Source organism: Mesoplodon densirostris, chromosome 15 (genome assembly GCF_025265405.1).
Source record: "Mesoplodon densirostris isolate mMesDen1 chromosome 15, mMesDen1 primary haplotype, whole genome shotgun sequence".
NCBI lineage: Eukaryota > Metazoa > Chordata > Mammalia > Artiodactyla > Ziphiidae > Mesoplodon > Mesoplodon densirostris.
Window position 1 is genome coordinate 9,759,851 of NC_082675.1, and position 19,919 is coordinate 9,779,769.

Below are 19,919 nucleotides of genomic sequence, written 5' to 3' on the forward strand. Positions count from 1 at the left end.
AACTTCAGGTTTTCTGTGCCCCTGGTTGCAAAATTACCCAGCTCTGCTAACTGGTTAGGTGAGCTTTTTTTTTTTTTTTTTTTTTTTTTTTAGCTCCAGCTGCAGTTGAGCCCTCAGCCTCTCTATTCCTCCACTCATATTCCTCTTGCATTCACCAAACTCCCCCCGGAGCCATCATACTTCCCCAGACCAAACCTTCATACTTGGCAGACAGCCAAGTCTCCTTTTACAGAGAACATAAAGATCACTTGGCAGGAGTTTTCTCAGCTTTCTCCAGAATATCTTGAGAACCTATTCACTCCTTCCCGCTGCCACTGCCTCTACACAAATTAGATTCCTAAATTCTCCCGCCTGCACTGGCACATCAGCCCCCTAACTCCTAACTCTACACCTGGCCTTCTGGGTTTTGCACACAGTGCCTGGAACTGCCCTTCTGAAACACACATCTTATCCCTTCCCTCTCCTGCTTCAAATCCTTGAGTGCCTGCATCTTTTCACTTAGATTAAAACCGGAAGCTTTACCTGGTTCCAGGGCCTCACAACCAGCTCTCATGTCCTTTTGTCACACCGTTTCCTATGTACGCCCACATTTCAGCTACCTTGGACTACTTGATGCTCTTTAAACTTGTCAAATGTGTTTATACTCCTGTGCCTTTGCAAGTTCTGTTCTCTCTGATCAGAGCTACCCTCCTCTGCCTCCTCTGCCTTTTCAAATCCTGCTCATACTTTTAAATGGTATGTTATTCAGCAGTGCCTGGAATCTTTGGAGCACATAGTAAGTCTTGTGGTTGTTGTTATTATTGACTTGTGTTTTTATTTTATATTTATAATGTTTCTGCCATACCAGAATTTTCTTTTTTTTTTTTTTTAAAGAAGATGTTGGGGGTTGGAGTTTTATTAATTAATTTATTTATTTTTGCTGTGTTGGGTCTTTGTTTCTGTGCGAGGGCTTTCTCTAGTTGTGGCAAGCGGGGGCCACTCTTCATCGCGGTGCGCGGGCCTCTCACTATCGTGGCCTCTCTTGTTGCAGAGCACAGGCTCCAGATGCGCAGGCTCAGTAGTTGTGGCTCATGGGCCTAGTTGCTCCGTGGCATGTGGGATCCTCCCAGACCAGGGCTCAAACCCGTGTCCTCTGCATTAGCAGGCAGACTACCACTGTGCCACCAGGGAAGCCCCAAAATTTTCATTTTTGATGTCATCAAAATCATCTGTGTTTTTCTTTATGGCTTGCATGTTATGAGACTAGGCTAAGGAAGTCTTTTTTTTCTTCACGTTCATAAAGAGGTTGCATATTGTTTTCTAACTTTTAGAGGGTTTTTTTTTCTGAATTGGGTACTTAGTCTGTTGGGAATTCATTTTTGTGATGGTGAGAAACAGGGATTTAATTAAATTTTTTCTATACAGAAACTCAGTTATGCCAACCTCATTTATTAAATAGTTGGTGCTGAAAGGATATTTTTAAAAATACAAAGATATGCTGTATAGCACAGGGAACTCTCCTTCACTTTGCTGTATGGTAAAAACTGGGGGGCTTCCCTGGTGGCGCAGTGGTTGAGAGTCCGCCTGCCGATGCAGGGGACACGGGTTCGTGCCCCGGTCGGGGAAGAGCCCACATGCCGCGGAGCGGCTAGGCCCGTGAGCCATGGCCGCTGAGCCTGCGCATCCGGAGCCTGTGCTCCGCAACGGGAGAGGCCACAACAGTGAGAGGCCCGCGTACCGCAAAAAAAAAAAAAAAAAAAAAAAAACTGGGAACTCTCCTTCACTGTGCTGTATAGTAGAAACAAACACAACATTGTAAAACAACTATACCCCAATAAATAAATAAATAAATAAAAGTACACCTAAAAAAAAAAATACAAAGACAAATTTCTTACTGTCACCTCCACCCCTCCCTGGTCAGTCCTAGGCTTCATTGGTTATCATTGTGAAAAGTTTGTTTATCCTTCCAAAAATTGCCTATATATACATGAGTGTGTGTGAGTGTGTGTGTGTAAACTGTGTCTACACAGATTGGGTCATACTGTGCACACTGTTATGTACCTTTCCTTTTTTCTGACCCAGTAGAATATCTTGCCAAATTTTCCACATCAGTAGGCAAAGGTCTAGTTAAGGGATTAGCAAACTTTTTCTGTCAAGGGCACTAGATGGGCTTCACAAGCCATACAATCTCTGTATGGCTTTACTATTGGAGCCAGCAACAGCCATAGACAATAGTAAACAAGTAGGTGTGGTTGTGTTCCAATAAAACTTTATTTACAAAAACAGATGGGAGACAGATTTGGCCCCCAGGCCATAATTTGCCAACCCTTGGCCTAGTTTATGCATTTTAACGTCTACGAGGTATTCCATCCTATGGATGTACCATGGTTGATTTAACAAGCCCTTTAGTAACGTGCATGTAAGTTTCTAGTTTTTATTGTGAGCAGTTCTGCACAACAGCCAAGTACATAATCTTTGCTTACTTTTATAAATATATCTGTGGGAGAAATTCCTGGAAGCAGAATTACTACATCAAATGTAAATGTGTATTTAAAACGTTGCACTCCATAGAGGTTGTATTTGTTTACACCCCCATCAACAGCATATGAGAGTGCCCCTTTCCTTGCATGCTTGCCAGCTCTAAGATCCTAAAAAATGCTCTAACTTTAGTTCTAAAATTAAAGATGTATTATTATTATTATTTGGATTGAGTTTTAAAAGTCCTGTTATTCTCAGAAGATATACTGAATTGGTCACATTGGTGATTTCTGAAGAATGGGATTGCTTTGTCATTTAACTTTCTTTTTTATACCTTTCTATATTGTCTGAAATATTTTCAATGCACAGGTACTACATTAAACAAAAGATATGTGCTAATGTATATTATTGATATATCTTAGATATAATTATGAATGCTGTATATATTTTTGCCCCATAGCAGGTATATTATACCAAGAGAAAACACCCTTGTACAAGAAAAAGTAACCCCTGTCCCAGTGTTCCCAGTATACACAATAATAATCCATCCACTGCCTTAGCTCTTTATGGACAGAATTTTGTTCTTTATTTCTCAAAGACAGCGCCCCCAGGTGAATGTTTCAGTGTGCCAGCTACACTGCTCTGAAGGATTACTATGGTTTACAAAACGGAGGGCTCATTTTGGAGTGCTGTCAGAATCTGCTTTATTCCCTAATGCACTTCCTTACCATGTGCCAGGACTGTGTGAGTGACCTAATATATATGAGCCAGCCAATGAGAGATCAGGGAAGAAAATTCGTACTGCAGTGTCCAGAGTCATCTCAAGGTGGTGGGACGGACCTGATACTTGGCACCAGTGTCCCCTCAGTTACACGGATGATTACTGCTGTTCCCTTGGAGGTCCAAGCTGAGATTTTCCATTTCCTGAATTTGTCTGAATTCCCAGTAGAACCCACTTGGCACCACAGTGATGCCACAGGAACTTGTATGGTACTTCCCCTGCTCCCCAAACCCCAGCTGTTTGTCCCTATATTACAGTTTGACTTACCATATGTTTTACTTCCGGTAGAATGGGAGGTACAGAATCATATCCCTTCCGGAACTATATTGAAGGCCTTGATCTCAGGTGGCGAAAATGGGCCCTGGATGAAATTTATGAGAGCAGAGATAACAACAGAGGATTTTCTACAAGAATTTGGGAGACTTTGCTCTGAAATTGTGAGTGATAAACATACTTGAATTTCCATATTCTTTTTGCCTAGAATAGTGGATGCAACACTTATCCATTAAGTTGGTTAAACTAAAAATAAAGAAGGGAAAACCTAATAACCTGTTATAAGATTTTGAGCTATTTCTTCCATCCCCAGGTACTCAATTTTAATTACACGAATGAAAAAGTAAAAATATTACATACTAAGCCTCTCCATCAGTTACTGTTCATCTGAAGCTGGAGTTGTGTAATGGCTTTGATCAGAAAGCTTGTTTAATGCAGTAATAACATTGAACCTTTCTCTGGAAAGGCTCTGCATTCTAAGCTCTTTATTTGTATTAACTCATGTGCCTTCACAATAACCCTGCTAAAATATAATTTAAGATATAATAAAGTTCTGTGGATAGATGGTGGTTTTGGTTACATAACAGTGAATGTACTTAATGTCACCCAAAGTGGTTAAAATAGTAAATTTGATGTTATGTGTTTTTACCTCAATTTTAAATAAATGAATAAATATTTAAATATATGTATAGAAAACATTCTGCTAAGTGACAGAAAGAAGCCAACCCAAAAGACCACATATTGTATGATTCCACTTATTTGAAATGTCTAGAACAGGTAAATCTGTAGAAACAGAAAATAGAGTTGTTATTTTCTAGGACTGGGAGTATTGGGGTGTCGGGGGGGGAATGGGTAACAACTGCTAATGGATATGGGATTTCTTTTCAGGGTGATGAAAATGTTCTAAAACAGATTGTGTTGATAGTTGCACAACTTTGTGAATATATTAAAAAGTGTTTAATTTTACAGTTTAAATGGGTCAATTGGGTGATGTGTGAATTGTATTTCAATAAAGCTGTTGTAAAATGTGTGTGTGTATCAGAATAGCAGACTTGGCCTTGCAGATTTTGAAACATGATAAAATAAGAGTTTTCAAAACCCACAGAGATTGAATTTAAAAACACAAAAATTGGGCTTCCCTGGTGGCGCAGTGGTTGAGAGTCCGCCTGCCGATGCAGGGGACACGGGTTCGTGCCCCGGTCGGGGAAGATCCCACGTGCCGCGGAGCGGCTGGGCCCGTGAGCCGTGGCCGCTGAGCCTGCGCGTCCGGAGCCTGTGCTTCGCAACGGGAGAGGCCACAACAGTGAGAGGCCCGCGTACCGCAAAAAAAAAAAACAACACAAAAATTGATCAGAAACTGACATTCAGTTCGTAATGGTGAAGTTGAGGCAATGCAGAATCATCAAATGTCTCTGGATCATTAAAAATTAAATTACATCTGCTTAATACACATATAGAGTTTAATGTACCTCTTAGGGTCTTCTGAATCTTTTTAAAATTGACAATGAGTGAGTGAAATTAAGAACTCATTTAGGGCCTCCCTGGTGGCGCAGTGGTTGAGAGTCCGCCTGCCGATGCAGGGGATACGGGTTCGTGCCCCGGTCTGGGAGGATCCCATATGCCGCGGAGCGGCTGGGCCCGTGAGCCATGGCCGCTGGGCCTGCGCATCCGGAGCCTGTGCTCCGCAACGGGAGAGGCCACAACAGTGAGAGGCCCGCATACCGCAAAAAAAAAAAAAAAAAAAAGAACTCATTTAACTGGAATACTGATATAAATAGCTCCATTCTCTAACCACTGTAACTCTAATTCTAAGCCACTTTTTACAACCTTATATACAAAGTTCTGCACAAGGGCTGAGGGAGGGAATTCCTTTCGGCAGCAAGCCAAAGGCCCGGGGTCCTACACCAGGTAGTGGTAGGAAGCCAGGAATATGTGTTTTTCTGTGTTGGTGACAAGCTGTTCTTACTCTTAATGATGGCTGGTTCTCCTCTCCCCTCCCCCATTCTTAGTCAAAGACCTCCGTGCCCCTGGACTCCTTTTTCTCTCTGCTGACCAGTGAGCGAGTGGCAAAGCAGTTCCCAGTGATGACTGAGGCCATAACTCAGATTCGGGCTAAAGGCCTTCAGACTGCAGTCTTGAGCAATAATTTTTATCTTCCCAATGGGAAGAGCTTTTTGCCCCTGGACCGGAACCAGTTTGATGTGGTAAGCTCACAGTGATCCAGAATAATCCGAATCAAGTCTGTGTCCTTGCTTCAGGATGCAGCATTAATGCTGCCTCTCAGTAGGTCTTGAGTGAATGGGTTTTTTATTCACACACTTGGCTCAGTTAGGATTAAACATAACAGGTGGGAAACAAGACTTATAAAATATCACTGAGCTCTTAGCAAGGTCAGTCATTTATGGGCTTTGATAACTGACTGAAACCTCAGCTTTAGAGACTCCCTTTCATTCTGCAGTCGAACCTTAGTCATCAGATAACACATGCACTTTCGTCAGCCCTCACCTCTTAACGGGCCCTTCGACCTTTTCTCTTCAAAGATCAACCCCGTTGCCCTCTATTTCTATGGCATTAATCCTTAGACCAGTGCTGTGCAAACAAACCTACTGCAGTAAAGGAAATGTCCAGTATGGTTGCTACTAGTCACATATGGCTATTAAACACTTGAAATGTGGCTAGTGGCCCTGAGGAATTCTATTTCATTTCAACTTAAATGTAAATAATCACATATGGCTAGTGGCTACTGTATGGGACAGCACATGAAGGGCTAGACTATGAAAGTACCTGAGAAGATTCTGAGTCAGGAGGTGGTCTTCTGTGCCAGGAGGTTACTTCTGTGAAAGACTCCCCATTTCCCTAAGAGAAAGTATATCGTTATCCTGGGACAGATATGAATTACTGAATTATTGACTTGCTTAAACTTCATTTGGTTGGAAAACACATTCTCATTAAGCAGTGGCTGTGTGCCGGGCACTGGCTAGGCATGAGGGGATACTGTGTTCAGTGTGACAGACACAAGCCCTGCCCTTTGGAATATGCATTTGCCATATTTCAGGTTGTCAGTCGCTACATGTGGCTAGTGACTACTATGTCGGACAGGACAGTATAGCATTTCCATCACTGTAGAAAGTCCTATTGGATAGTGCTATTTTAGAACGTAAAATCTAGTTGGATTGACAGGCAGAAAATTCAGAGCACAAATATGGGAAATTAATGACCCAACCTAATGCTCTTTTCACCTCCCACCTCCTCATTCCTCCCTCTTCCCTCTGCACAGCTGCCTGGCTCCTTGCCCCCTTTAATTGTTGGTTTCCCCGCTTGTCCACAGCACAGCCTTCCTCCAAGCATCCTCCCCTTCTGGTGCTCAGGGACCTCAGCCAGATTTGAATCCTGTCTTGCAGCTTGCTATAAGCAGTAGCTTTGATTCTCTGAACCTCAGTTTCCTCACCTGTAGTTCAGGAGTAGGAATTTTCTTTGTTTAGGGTAGCTGTGTGGATCCCAGAGTATAATGCATGCAAAACACTTTACAGAGTGCCTGGCAGATAGGTAAGTATTCAATACATTGTAATTATTTTCAGAGATTCCTCCCCTCCAGTGTGGCTATGGGGATATATCTTCATCTGGACAAAATCAGTTGGCCAGGCTCATATTGGGCCCTTCAACTATGTAAGGACTTGTGAGCTTCTTTAAAACAATGGACTTGTTTATTCAGGCTTCACAGGCTCTCTGGTGTGTGCTTTTCAGATCCATTTTCATATTCTATGTCTGCAGGAGACGTGGAGTTTTGAAAATCTGTTTCCTCAAGAGAAGGGTTTACATTTTTGTTCTCTAAAGCTATAAGGAAAAAAATTATTTTGGTAGAAGTAAAGCTAATGGAACCATTCCTGTGATCCCCATCATCACTGGAGGCTGCTCCTGAACTTTTCAATGTCACAGAAATCTGTTTCTTCTGACGTGTATGTGGCTTTTAAATTTTGTTCATCTACTTTGTTTTTGGGTTTTTTTTTTTTAGTATGGATGTTTTATGTCTGAAATTTTGCTTGTGTCCAGGTGTAAGCAATGGGTAATGTTTTTTTGTTGTTGTTGTTTTTTGTGGCTGCGTTGGGTCTTAGTTGTGGCACGTGGGCTTCTCTCTAGTTGTGGCACGTGGACTCCAGAGAGCACGGACTCAGTAGCTGCCACACGTGGGCTCTCTAGTTGTGGCACACAGGCTTAGTTGCCCCGTGGCATGTGCGATCTTAGTTCCCCGACCAGGGACCAAATCCATGTCCCCTGCCTTGAGAGGCAGATTCTTAACCACTGGACCACCAGGGAAGTCCCCATCTACTTTGTTTTTTTTTTTTTTTTTTTTTTTTTTTTTTTTTTTTTTCTTTTTGCGGTATGCGGGCCTCTCACTGTTGTGGCCTCTCCCGTTGCGGAGCACAGGCTCCGGATGCGCAGGCCCAGCGGCCATGGCTCACGGGCCCAGCCGCTCCGCGGCATATGGGATCCTCCCAGACCGGGGCACGAACTCGTATCCCCTGCATCGGCAGGCGGACTCTTAACCACTGCGCCACCAGGGAGGCCCTACTTTGTTTTTTAAGTAAAAACTTTTACATTATTATTATTTTTTTTTTGTAAAGAACACACGATATAAGATTTACCATCCTAGGGGCTTCCCTGGTGGCACAGTGGTTAAGAATCTGCCTGCCAGTGTGGGGGACACAGGTTCGAGTTCTGGTCCAGGCAGATCCCACATGCCACGGAGCAACTAAGCCCGTGTGCCACAACTACTGAGCCTGCGTTCTAGAGCCCGCGAGCCACACTACTGAGCCTGCGCGCCACAACTACTGAAGCCTGCGCACCTAGAGCCCGTGCTCCACAACAAGAGAAGCCACTGCAATGAGAAGTCCGTGCACCACAACGAAGAGTAGCCCCTGCTCACCGCAACTAGAGGACGCCCGTGTGCAGCAACGAAGACCCAACACAGCCAAAAATAAATAAATAAATAAATTTATTTTTTAAGAAAAGTAAATAAAAAATGCTAATGTAGTACAATGAAAAAAAAAAGATTTACCATCCTAGCCATTTTTAATTATACAGGACAGTAATTTTAGGTATATTCACATTGTTGTGAAACACAACCTCAGAAATTTTTCATCTGGCAAAATAGAACACAAGAAGTCCAGGGATCTTATCCAATTTAAATCTCAGGAATTTTTTCACTTCTGCAAATGTACTCACCTATGAGAGGAGGTGTCTGCTTGTCAGACTAGGCCCTGATCCCCAGGGTTTGCTCCCCCTCTCCTCTTGTGTCATCTGGCACAGCTGTGCTGCTTTCCTATCCCATGATGCCTTTATTGGTGTCTGAAACACCTGGCTTCTCTGCTACCCACTGTTGACATTTTCTTTAGAAGGAGCTTCTTTGTCTTCTTTTAGCTCATTCAGGTCCTTAGGAGACCAGGAAGAGTCAGTAACTTACTCAGAACATTTATTTGTCTGAAAAGGCAGTTCTTCTCTAACCTTGAACAATGGGAGTTTGGAGGAGAGGGAGGGGCCCTCAGGTTTGTCCTTGGTCTTGGAGAGCGAGGGTCGATTCAGGAGTGATTGAGGGAGTTCTATTCTTTGGGCAGACCAGAGGGTATTGGTTACAGGCCTCTATGGACGTTTTAGGCCTGCTCACAGGAGATCAAGCCATGGGGACAGTGTCAGAGGACTTGGGGTTGCTGGATCAGAAGTAGCCTGCCACTGAGACAGCTGTTTCAGGGTTCTCCTGAACCCTCAGCAGCACCCCACCAGTTCTGGATCAGATACAGGTTGAAGCAAGGCTGTCAGGATGCAGGAGGCTCTTTGTGTGAAAGGGAACCATGTCTTTGCCACTGACGATCTCTTTGGTGTTAGCCCTCCTGTGGGATTTATCTGTCTAGGCTGAGTACAGCTGTTTGTTTTTTAACTTCTGAAATATGGACATTAAAGTCGTGTTTCTTTTATAACAGTAAACAGTGCCTTCTTTCTGAGAAAATGGTGAAATACTTTCCCTAAAACTGAAACGTGCAGCTTTTCTTCTGTTCTGTGCATTCACAATACCTCACATTAGCAAACTGCTGTGTCATTTTGGAACACATTGAAATTCACTGTTTCCCAGCTACCGTTAGGATAGGTGAGATGGCTGTTAGTGTTCCTGGTTTCCTGACGATGAACCTGAAGCCCATAGTACCTTCGCTGTTTGCACAAGGTCACTCACTGTGTCTGAACCAGAGCTTTGGTTTTCTGAGTCTTCCCTCAGATTGTAACCCAGTATTTCCAAATCACTCTTCTTAAAAAAGCAACATCATTTTATATCATGACACTCTTAAGGTACTTGTTATAACAAATCTCCACTGCCTTCCTTCTGCTCTGCTTTTCAGAAAGTATACTGGGTGTACATGGGAACACCACTTTTAGGGACATTCATCTCTCCTTCCTGTCCCTCCCTCTCAGGTTGTGGAATCCTGCCTGGAAGGTGTCTGCAAGCCAGATGCCAGGATGTACAAGCTGTGCTTGGAGCGGCTAGGCCGGCAGCCTTCTGAGTCCATCTTTCTGGATGATCTTGGACCGAATCTAAAAGCAGCTGCCAGCCTTGGTATTCACACCATTAAGGTAAAGGTCACTGTTTTTGGAACCCCTGTTGTGCCCCAGGCACTAGTGTAAGCATGTCTATGCAGTCCTCTTACACTCATAGTTGCAGTTGCCTCTAGTGGTTTTCACCCATGCTGCCGTGGTCTTTTTATTTTTTATTGATTATGAAATCTAGGTGACTAGTCACTTGTATTTTCAATAGGAAGTAAGAAAAGAGTTACACAGGGAGGTGAATGGCAGACTTAAGACATTTCGGGTGACAGTTCTGCTGGCCTGGTGATGCTGCTCTGGGTGGGGACCCAGCAGCTACCAGACACACGGGCCACCCCAATGCTTTGAAGCAGGAGAAGCCACGTTGGCGGCGGGGGTCTCTGTCCAGCTTTCTGCGTTTGGGTTTTCGTTATTAGCTGACGGGCCCATAGGGACAGAGTGGACACTACAGCACAATATTCTGCCCTCCTGGCACGAGGGAGTGTCATTCACTCTTAACCGGCACTCTTCCCAGCAGATAAGAAGGCTTAATGTGGTTAGGAATTAAATGGGCGGAGGAAACTCATCCTGAGGCTTTCTCATGAGCTGACTCCCCTGGCTGCAAAGTCCTTGCTCAGAGAACTGACTTCTTCTATATTTCCCTCTAAGAACGTACCCTCTTAGAGAACAGGCAGGAGGGTGGGGCAGGGTTGACTGGGCGTCCATGTTCAATATTCTCTGTGAAACCAGGTTCATGACCCAGAGACTGCAGTAAAGGAACTGGAAACCCTTTTGGGTTTTCCGTTGAGAATCGCTGTTCCAAACACTCGCCCGGTGAGAAAGACGATGGAAATTCCCAAGGACTCCTTGGAGAAGCACCTCAAAGACTTACTGGGGACCCAAGTCACAGGTAGTTAAGCTTCTGCATTTTGGTAAAGGCTAGGCTTTCAGTCTGGTTCACACTTTCAGTTCTTAGCGGAATATGCTGGAGACAACGATGCCATGTGGTGAAGAAAATAGCCAGTGCGCTCAGTGAGCCCAGTGGACCCGAGTGCTGCTCTGTTTTGCTTGGAAAAAAAGCACTGACTTCCTTTTTTATGGATCCCCAAAGTGTACTTGGCCCTTGTTCCATGTGAGAGTGTGGTGTGGCAGCAATCGCCTGCAAAGGGCTGTCCCGGAGGAGAGGAACTTGCAGTATGTGCCCAGGGGTATTTGAGTGTTTTGAGATGACAGCCTGTTTTGTGAAGGTGACTTAAAAGTTGCATGAATTTAAAATGTGACAAGCCGTCTCTATCTCTTCAAAGGAACCTCTAGCTCCTTCTTCACATTCCACCCTCAGAAAAACAGGTGCCTCATGACCTTTTTCTTTTTAAATTTATTTTATTAAAGTATAGTTGCATGAAGTTTTGAAGAAATTTCTACCTGGTGATAAAGTTTGATCCTTGAAAGTACTTTTTTTAAATTTAATTTATTTTTTTATACAGCAGGTTCTTATTAGTCATCCATTTTATACATATTCATGTATATATGTCCATCCCAATCTCCCAATTCATCCCACCACAGCCCCCCCACCCCCTGCCACTTTCCCCCCTTGGTGTCCATACGTTGGTTCTCTACATCTGTGTCTCTATTTCTGCCCTGCAAACCGGTTCATCTGTACCATTTGAAAGTACTCTCTGTATGCAGCTTCGCATGAGGATTTTTTTCCAGTGATGGGATTGTTCTTAGAGCCTCTGCAAAGCTGAGGGACCCTTTCTGATGAGACCAGCTAAGTCAGGCAAACTCCCATTTCCTGCGAATCTGTGTGTAGAGTTCATCTCATTGTGAAGACTAGGGTTAATTAGGCTATTTCTGCAAGGCAGCCTCAGAGTTTAGCCTGCTGGGGTGGGAAACGCATCTCCTGAAAGCAGCTTTGGCTCGAGCTGCAGGCCTCTGCATAGCTCCTTTCAGCTGTCATTGTCAGGCGTGGTGTGGCCGAGTATGGGGTGAGGGGCACACTTTTCAAGTGAGGGCACTTTTCATCCTCGGCTTAAAGCATTCCATGTAGCAAGACGGGTTTCCACGACTCTGCTTGTGTTTTACAAACAGGACTAAAAACCTTTTCTTTACGGAGCAGGAGTTGGCAGGAAGGACAAAGCTGGACACCTGCCCAAGGTGAAAACTGTCGTGTAGATCCAGCGGCCTTTGCCGCACCGTAGTGTGATGTTCTGGCCTCGAGCTGGAGGTGGGCGGGGGGGTGGTGGTGCCTGGGACGCAGTCACGTCGGGTACCCCGGGAGGAGCTGCTTTCCTTTCAGTGCATTCCAAATCAGGGCGCTCTGCGTCCGTATGCAGCACTCGTTAGAAAGAAAGAATGTCTGTCCGAATGTCTCCAGAGCTGGTGTGAGTTTTCCTTGCTTTCAAACTTGCAGGCCCACTGGAACTCCTTCAGTTTGATCACGGGCAGTCAAATCCCACCTACTACGTCAGGCTGGCTAAACATCAGCTGGTTCTGAGGAAGAAGCCGCCAGGGACACTGCTCCCATCCGCGCATGCAATAGAGAGGGAGTTCAGGTAAATTCTCAGAGCTGGGGGCGTGCTCGCGTCCCCGGCCTCCGCAGCCCAGCCCCTGAGCTGGCCAATCAGCACTCCATTAAAGTGCCTTGAGACATTTAAATTACAAGTATGACTCTCCAAAATTATTTCTGATAAGAACATGTCACCTAATTTTATTCAGGAGCTTGTTTTCTTTTTTCTCTACCTAAACCTCTAGGAGACTAGACTTTTTTTGAGCCTCTATTAAGTGGGGTCATAGCCCAAGGAGGCATGGCCGTGAGTTGATAGTTATTGAAACCTGGGGTTCCTTATATGAATCCCTCTAATTTTATGTATGTTTGATATTTTTCATAATAAAATGTTTAAAACAATAAATGTATTACAACCCATCCAAAATAAAATCTTTTGCCTTGTGAATAGGAAAATTTAAACATAGTAGGTTGAAAAACACTAGCTTCAGACTCTTGGACAGTGAGTGGCAGTGCGATGACTGGACTCCAGAGTGGGGCTTCCTCTCCTGGACGGCTTTCTCTTCCTCTTCCTCCTTCCTTCCAGTCTATCATGTTCTGCAGAAGGAAAGTTGCAGAGAGTAGAAAGGAAAATGTGATTTCGGCTCCTGGCCTCTTCTTTCTCACCATTTACTGTCTCTCCTCTGACTTTTTGGTTTCTTGAATCTGACTTCTCTAAGTGTTACGGGGACTGATGACTGACAGTTATGAAGCCTTCAGGAAAAAACCTGTAGCTATTCGTGAGCATTCATAAATGTGCCCGTGTGATAGTGAGTGTGTGCTTGTAGAAGAGAAACCCTGAAATGTAAAACTCCCACTGTCTCTGTGCATCCTGCTTGTGAACTCTCACCAACTTCCTAGCGTACTGAGGAATTCTGGAGTGTTAGAAGGACATCGAAAAATCCAAGAATGCACAGAATTTCCATTTTAGTAAAGGAATAAAATGTGCATTTGAAGATGAAATGTGTATGGTATCTGCTTATAAAATGCCAAATCAAATTTGGAAAACTGTTTGGGAAAACAGTATAACATAATTTATAAAAACCTCAGGGTAGTCATACTTTTATACCTAATAATTCCAATAGGGGATCTCTCTTTTAAAAAATAGTTCTAAATAGGGAGAAAAGCTTTATGCATTAATATGCTCACTGCAGTGTAGGAAACCTACAGGTACAATAAATGAGTAATGATTATGCAAACCTTGGTATTTCTGCTTGTTGGAACAATAACATAATAGTAATAGCTAACATTTACTGAGTGTTTAGTATGTGTCAGGCACTAAATAAATGCTTTGAATATATTGTTAATTCAAACCATTCTCACAACTCCCTGATATGGTCCTATTATGATCTCCATTTTATAGATGAGGACAGTGAAGCTTAAAGAAGTTAAGCAACATGACTAGTGGCACACATCTAGTATGTGAGTGATGGAGTCTGGCTTCACACCCAGGGCTGGTAGGATTCCATACCCCAGTCTTAATGATTATGCTATTATTGCAGCCAATAAAAGGATGCCTATAATAAAATTAAAATGTGTATAATAAATTTTTTTTCCTTTTCGGCCGCCCATTGTGCCTTGGGGGATCTTAGTTCTCCAACCAGGGACTGAACCCAGGCCATGGCAGTGAAAGTGCCGAGTCCTAACCACTGGACCACCAGGGGACTCTGCCAAAAATAAAATTTTAATGTAGCAAAAACAGATACGAACTGTTTGTATCTGTCTTTTGTATATGTCTTAACTATGTTTTTTGTAAAGACTTGTACATTGAAACAAAAATATTGGAAAGGAACACACCAAAATGTTTACCCTGGTCATGTTTGCGTTTGTTAGTACAAATTGTAAGTGACAGAAACCCACCTAGCCTGACTTAAGTTTTCAAAAAAAAGAAAGGAGGAGAAGTGGTAAAATGTATTGGCTTCATTATCTAAACCTTTCAGTTATGGCTGGATCCAGGGGCCCAAATAATGTCACCAGGACCCATTCATTCTCTCTCTCCATCTCTCAACACTTCTCTCCTTGATAACCACAGTGAACGTTCCAGCATATCTCCGGAGATTGACTCGTTGGCCCAATATGGGTCACAGCTTTGTTCCTGAACCAATCTCTGTGGCCAGGAGGATGCATTATTCAGATTGGCCAAATCTGGGTCTTGTGCTCAACCCTGGAATCAGGATTGAGTCACTCTCACCCAAACCATGTGAACCTACAGTGGGGGAGAGCTGTTTCCCAAAGGAATGTCTAGGTATTACTATCAGAACATGAAAAGGGGAAAGGACAGCAGGCAGCCAAAAGCAGGAGCCAGTTATTGGTGATAAGACCGACTAATTATTTTTCTATTTAAAAAAATTCCTTCCTTAATGTTTCATAGAATTTATCGGTAAACCCATCAGGCCTGGAGGTTTTTTAGGAAAAGTTTTTTTTTTTTTTATAGTATGTCATTTAAAAAAAATTTTTTTTTATTGGAGTATAATTGCTTAACAATGGTGTGTTAGTTTCTGCTTTATAACAAAATGAATCAGTTATACATATACATATGCTCCCATATCTCTTCCCTCTTGCGTCTCCCTCCCACCCTCCCTATCCCACAGGAAAAGTTTTTTGATTATGGGTTTGATGTAATAAATATTGGGTTATTCAGGTATTTTATTTCGTCTTGCCTTAGTTTTGGTAAATTGTAATTTGCAAGGAATTTGTACATTTATTAAAATATATAAAATTATATTATAAAATATATAAAGTTATATATGTCCATTTCATGTTAACAGTTGAATTTATTGTTCAAAGTATTCCCTTACTGTTTTTTTTTTTATTTATTTTTGGCTGTGTTGGGTCTTCGTTGTTGTGCGTGGGCTTTCTCTAGTTGCGGCGAGCAGGAGCTACTCTTCGTTGCGGTGCGCATGCTTCTTATTGCGGTGGCTTCTCTTGTTGCGGAGCATGGGCTCTGGGTGCGCAGGCTTCAGTAGTTGTGGCACACAGGCTCAACAGTTGTGGCTCACGGGCTCTAGAGCAGAGGCTCAGTAGTTGTGGCGCACGGGTTTAGTTGCTCCGCGGCATGTGGGATCTTCCCGGACCAGGGCTTGAACCCATGTCCCCTGCATTGGCCGGCAGATTCTTAACCACTGTGCCACCAGGGAAGTCCTCCCTTACTGTCCTTCTAATGTATGTAGGATCTGTAGTGATTTCCCATCTTTACCATTCCTGCTGTGGATTGATAGTATTTTATCTCTCTTTCTTTCATCAGTCTACCTAGGACTTTATCATTGTGTTGATAATTTAAAAGAACAAATGTTTAGTTTTGTTAATTTTTCTGTGGTTTATTTTCTATTTCATTTAGTTCTGCTCTGAGCTTTATTTCTTTCCATCTTCTTACTGTGGGTGTATTTTTACCTTCTTAGGTGTAACCTTAGGCCATTGATTTAACATCTTCCTTCTTTTCTAATATGAGCTTTCAAAGTTATAAATTACTTTGTAAGCACATATGCATCCCACAAATTTTGACATGTGTTTTTATTATTATTATTACAGTTTGAAATATTTTCTCATGTCCCTTGTGATTTCTTCTTTGACCCATGGCTTATATGGAAGTGTGTTGTTTAACTTCCAAATATTTGGGCTTTTTCTAGCTATCACATAGTAACAATTTCTCGTTTAATTCTATTGAGGTCTTAGAAATACTCTGTAAGATTTTGATACTTGGGGCTTCCCTGGTGGTGCAGTGGTTAAGAATCCACCTGCCTAATGCAAGAGACACGGGTTCAAGCCCTGGTCTGGGAAGATCCCACGTGCCACGGAGCAGCTAAGCCCATGCACCACAACTGAGCCTGCGCTCCTAGAGCCCGTGAGCCACAACTACTGAGCCCGTGCAACCAGAGCCCGAGCTCTGCAACAAAAGAAGCCACTGCAGTGAGAAGCCCGCGCACCACGACGAAGAGTAGCCCCCGCTCGCCACAACTAGAGAAAGCCGCACGCAGCAACGAAGACCCAATGCAGCCAAAAATAATAAATAAATAAATAAATAAATTTATTTTTGAAAAAAAGATTTTGATACTTGGAAATTTATTAGGACTTATTTTATGGACCAGTACGTGATATATCTTGGTGAATATACTGTGTGCACTCTAAAAGAATGTGTATCCTGCAGTGTCTGTGTGTTACAGGAATGTCCATCAGGTCAAGTTGGCTGGTAGTGTTGTTCAGATCTGTGTCTTACTGACTTTTTCTAGTTAGTGTAGTTTTGATAAAGTCAGTTACTGATAAAGGCATTTTACAGTCTCAGCTATGATTGTGAGTTTGTCCGTTTCTATCTTTCATTCTGATAATTTTTACTTTAGGTATTTTTGAAGCTCTTTTATTAGGCACATACACATTTTTTATTTACTTTTTTTTTTTTTTTTTTTTTTTTTTTGCGGTATGCGGGCCTCTCACTGTTGTGGCCTCCCCCGTTGCGGAGCACAGGCTCCGGACGCGCAGGCTCCGGACGCGCAGGCTCAGCGGCCATGGCTCACGGGCCCAGCCGCTCCGCGGCATATGGGATCCTCCCAGACCGGGGCACGAACCCGTATCCCCTGCATCGGCAGGCGGACTCTCAACCACTTGCGCCACCAGGGAGGCCCTTTATTTACTTTTGTAATCTGAAGTATAGTTGATTTAATGTTGTGTTTTAATTTCTGCTATACAGCAAAGTGACTCAGTTATAAATATATATATTCTTTTTTATGCTGTATTTTATATATATATATATTCTTTTTCATATTCTTTTCCCTAATGGTTTATCACAGGATATTGAATATAGTTCCCTGTGCTATACAGTAGGACCTTGTTGTTTAAGGCACATACACATTTATGATTGTAATATCTTCCTGGTGAATTAACTCTTGTATTGTTTTGAAATGTCCCTTTTTATCTCTGGTAGTCCTCTTTGCCTTAAGGTCTCTTTTTCTAATATTGGTATAGCTATACCAGCTTTCTTATGCTTACCAATTGCATGGAACTTCCCTTTCCATCCTTTCATATTTTGTTTTATTTATTTATTTCTATCTATGTTTTTATATTTAAAGCATGTCCCTTATAGACAGTATATTAAGTCTTGCTTTTGAACCCAGTAGGACAAATTCTGTCTTTTAATTGGAATGTTTACTCTAATAAATTTAGTGTAATTATCAGTATGTTTGACTCAGGTCTATAATTTTGCTGTTTGATCTTTGTCCCATTTGTCTTTTGTTCTCCTTGCCTTTTTGCCTTCTTGGGTCAATTGAAATTTTTAAATTTTAGCATTCCATTTTAACTTCTGCATGTAAAATTTTTAAATCAAAAAATAATTTCAAGAATATCCAGTCATCTCATTCAGCAGTGTCTCTCATTTTCCTTTGTTCTGGCAGGATAATGAAAGCCCTTGCGAATGCTGGAGTCCCCGTCCCCAAAGTTCTTGACCTCTGTGAGGATTCAAGGTAATGTTCAGATTTATTTTTTCTATTGTGTATTCAAGCTACAGAAGAGAAAAGTCCTTATGCTAACTCACATTCCAGTTTCCTAGAGTAAAGACAAGTAAAATTTGGGTAGAAGAGAAAAGAGATTTTATAGTAACCTCCCCTAGAAGTTCACAGATCTTTAAGTTATCCTGAAAGATAAATGCCTGCTTTCGCGAGAATTGGTAGGAAATATCTTTTCTAACATTTAAAAAATATATGTCCATCTAGCTTTATGTTGCTTGTTTTAATTAATTTTTTTTATTGTGGGCTTTCTAAACTGTTTTTGAATTGCTTTATAATATGCTTTCTGAGTCTGTCTCTTTTTTCCCGATTTTTTTAATTATGAAAATTTCAAAACATACACAGAAGTTGAAAGAAGAAAAAATAGTACAGTGGGCACCCATTTACACTTCATCTAGATGAAAACATTTGTTAACATTTTGCCACATTTGCTTTCTATGTATATGTGTATATGTGTAGGTGTATATATGTGAATAGGTGTATTATATAAAATAATTTTATAGAAATAGTTAATTATATATAACATTTTTCTAAAAATGTTTTATAACATAATTTAATAAGTTTATTAAATAATTATATAATTATTTTGTAAGTTAATAAGTATATCTTTTATGTATGTATATAAATTATTATTCACTGAACCTTTTGAAATAAGTTTCAGGCAGCATACATCTTCTAAGAATAAAGACATTTTCTTTCATAACCACAGCAATATTACATTTAAGGTAATTAAGAATAATTTAATAATATAATTTAATATCTAGGCCATGTTCAAGTCAGGATGAATAGTTATAATAGTAGAATTTTCAAAACAACTTTTCAAAGTACTAAACTGATTTCTAGTAGTGACAAAAAGATGGATTAATGACATTTTGGTGTGTCACCTTAATACTTTGGGGTGTTGTATATGCCATTCATACCACTGGATAATGATGAAAATAACATCAATAACAAGAAGGGATACTTATCCAACTCTCACTGAAGCCAGAAACATATGCCAGGCATTCCCTATGTATTTGCTCCCTTAATTCTTATAACTATCCTTTGAAGCGTTATAGATTTAAAAAAAACAAAGCCCAGAGAGCTTTAATATGTTTCTCAGGATCACACTGCTAGGAAGGGCAGAGGTGGCACTTAAGCCTGGTTCTCTGACTCCAAATCCCCCTCTCAACCTGCTGCTTTCCTGTATTATCACACTTAATCCCATTCCGATGGCTTCTACAAGTGGACCAAAGAGAAGAGAGGCATGCTGGCAAGGAAGTGTAGACAGGGATGTGTGTGTGTGGATTGGTTTGGGGAGGGAGTACTTCTAACCCCTGTGCTTATGTGCAAAGGAAAAAGGAAGTTTCCAGTACTCTGGATCCGAACTCCCACCCAGCACTCAAAGCTTACACACAGGACAGAGCAGTGCCATGACTAACAGCCTGCCACACCATGGGCCACTGAAACACCCTGTCTGTGTCCCTGCTAGGGTCATCGGCACCCCCTTCTATCTGATGGAGTACTGCCCAGGCCTCATCTACAAAGACCCCTCTCTGCCAGGCTTGGAGCCCAGCCAGAGGCGGGCCATCTACACTGCCATGAACAGAGTCTTGTGCAAGATTCACAGTGTGGACCTCAAGGCCGCAGGCCTAGAAGACTATGGGAAACACGGTGAGCACGGGGCCGCTTGTCTTCTGTGCTGATGTTTCCTCACTGGTGCCTCTGCTTTCATGATTTCCATGGTACCAAGGTTTTAAGGCACCACTGGTAAATGTGAGGTGGGCTCGTTAGCTTCCTACTTGGAAATCCACTTTCATTTTAGTAT

General features: G+C 42.1%; 1 protein-coding gene across 4 annotated transcripts in view; it reads left to right on the forward strand.

The window, feature by feature from the left end:
- The window catches only part of ACAD10 (acyl-CoA dehydrogenase family member 10), a 52,044-nt gene that overhangs the window by 5,831 nt on the left and 26,294 nt on the right, over positions 1–19,919 (forward strand). For all 4 annotated transcript variants that reach the window (XR_009534540.1, XM_060119201.1, XM_060119202.1 and 1 more), the window contains exons 3-9: positions 3,527–3,675; positions 5,521–5,715; positions 9,971–10,129; positions 10,829–10,988; positions 12,489–12,630; positions 18,002–18,070; positions 19,584–19,765. Coding sequence is in view for 3 of the 4 variants with exons in the window: in XM_060119201.1 (XP_059975184.1) it covers positions 3,527–3,675; positions 5,521–5,715; positions 9,971–10,129; positions 10,829–10,988; positions 12,489–12,630; positions 18,002–18,070; positions 19,584–19,765 (1,056 nt within the window). In the remaining variant the exon portion in view is untranslated. The remainder of the gene's footprint in view (positions 1–3,526; positions 3,676–5,520; positions 5,716–9,970; positions 10,130–10,828; positions 10,989–12,488; positions 12,631–18,001; positions 18,071–19,583; positions 19,766–19,919) is intronic.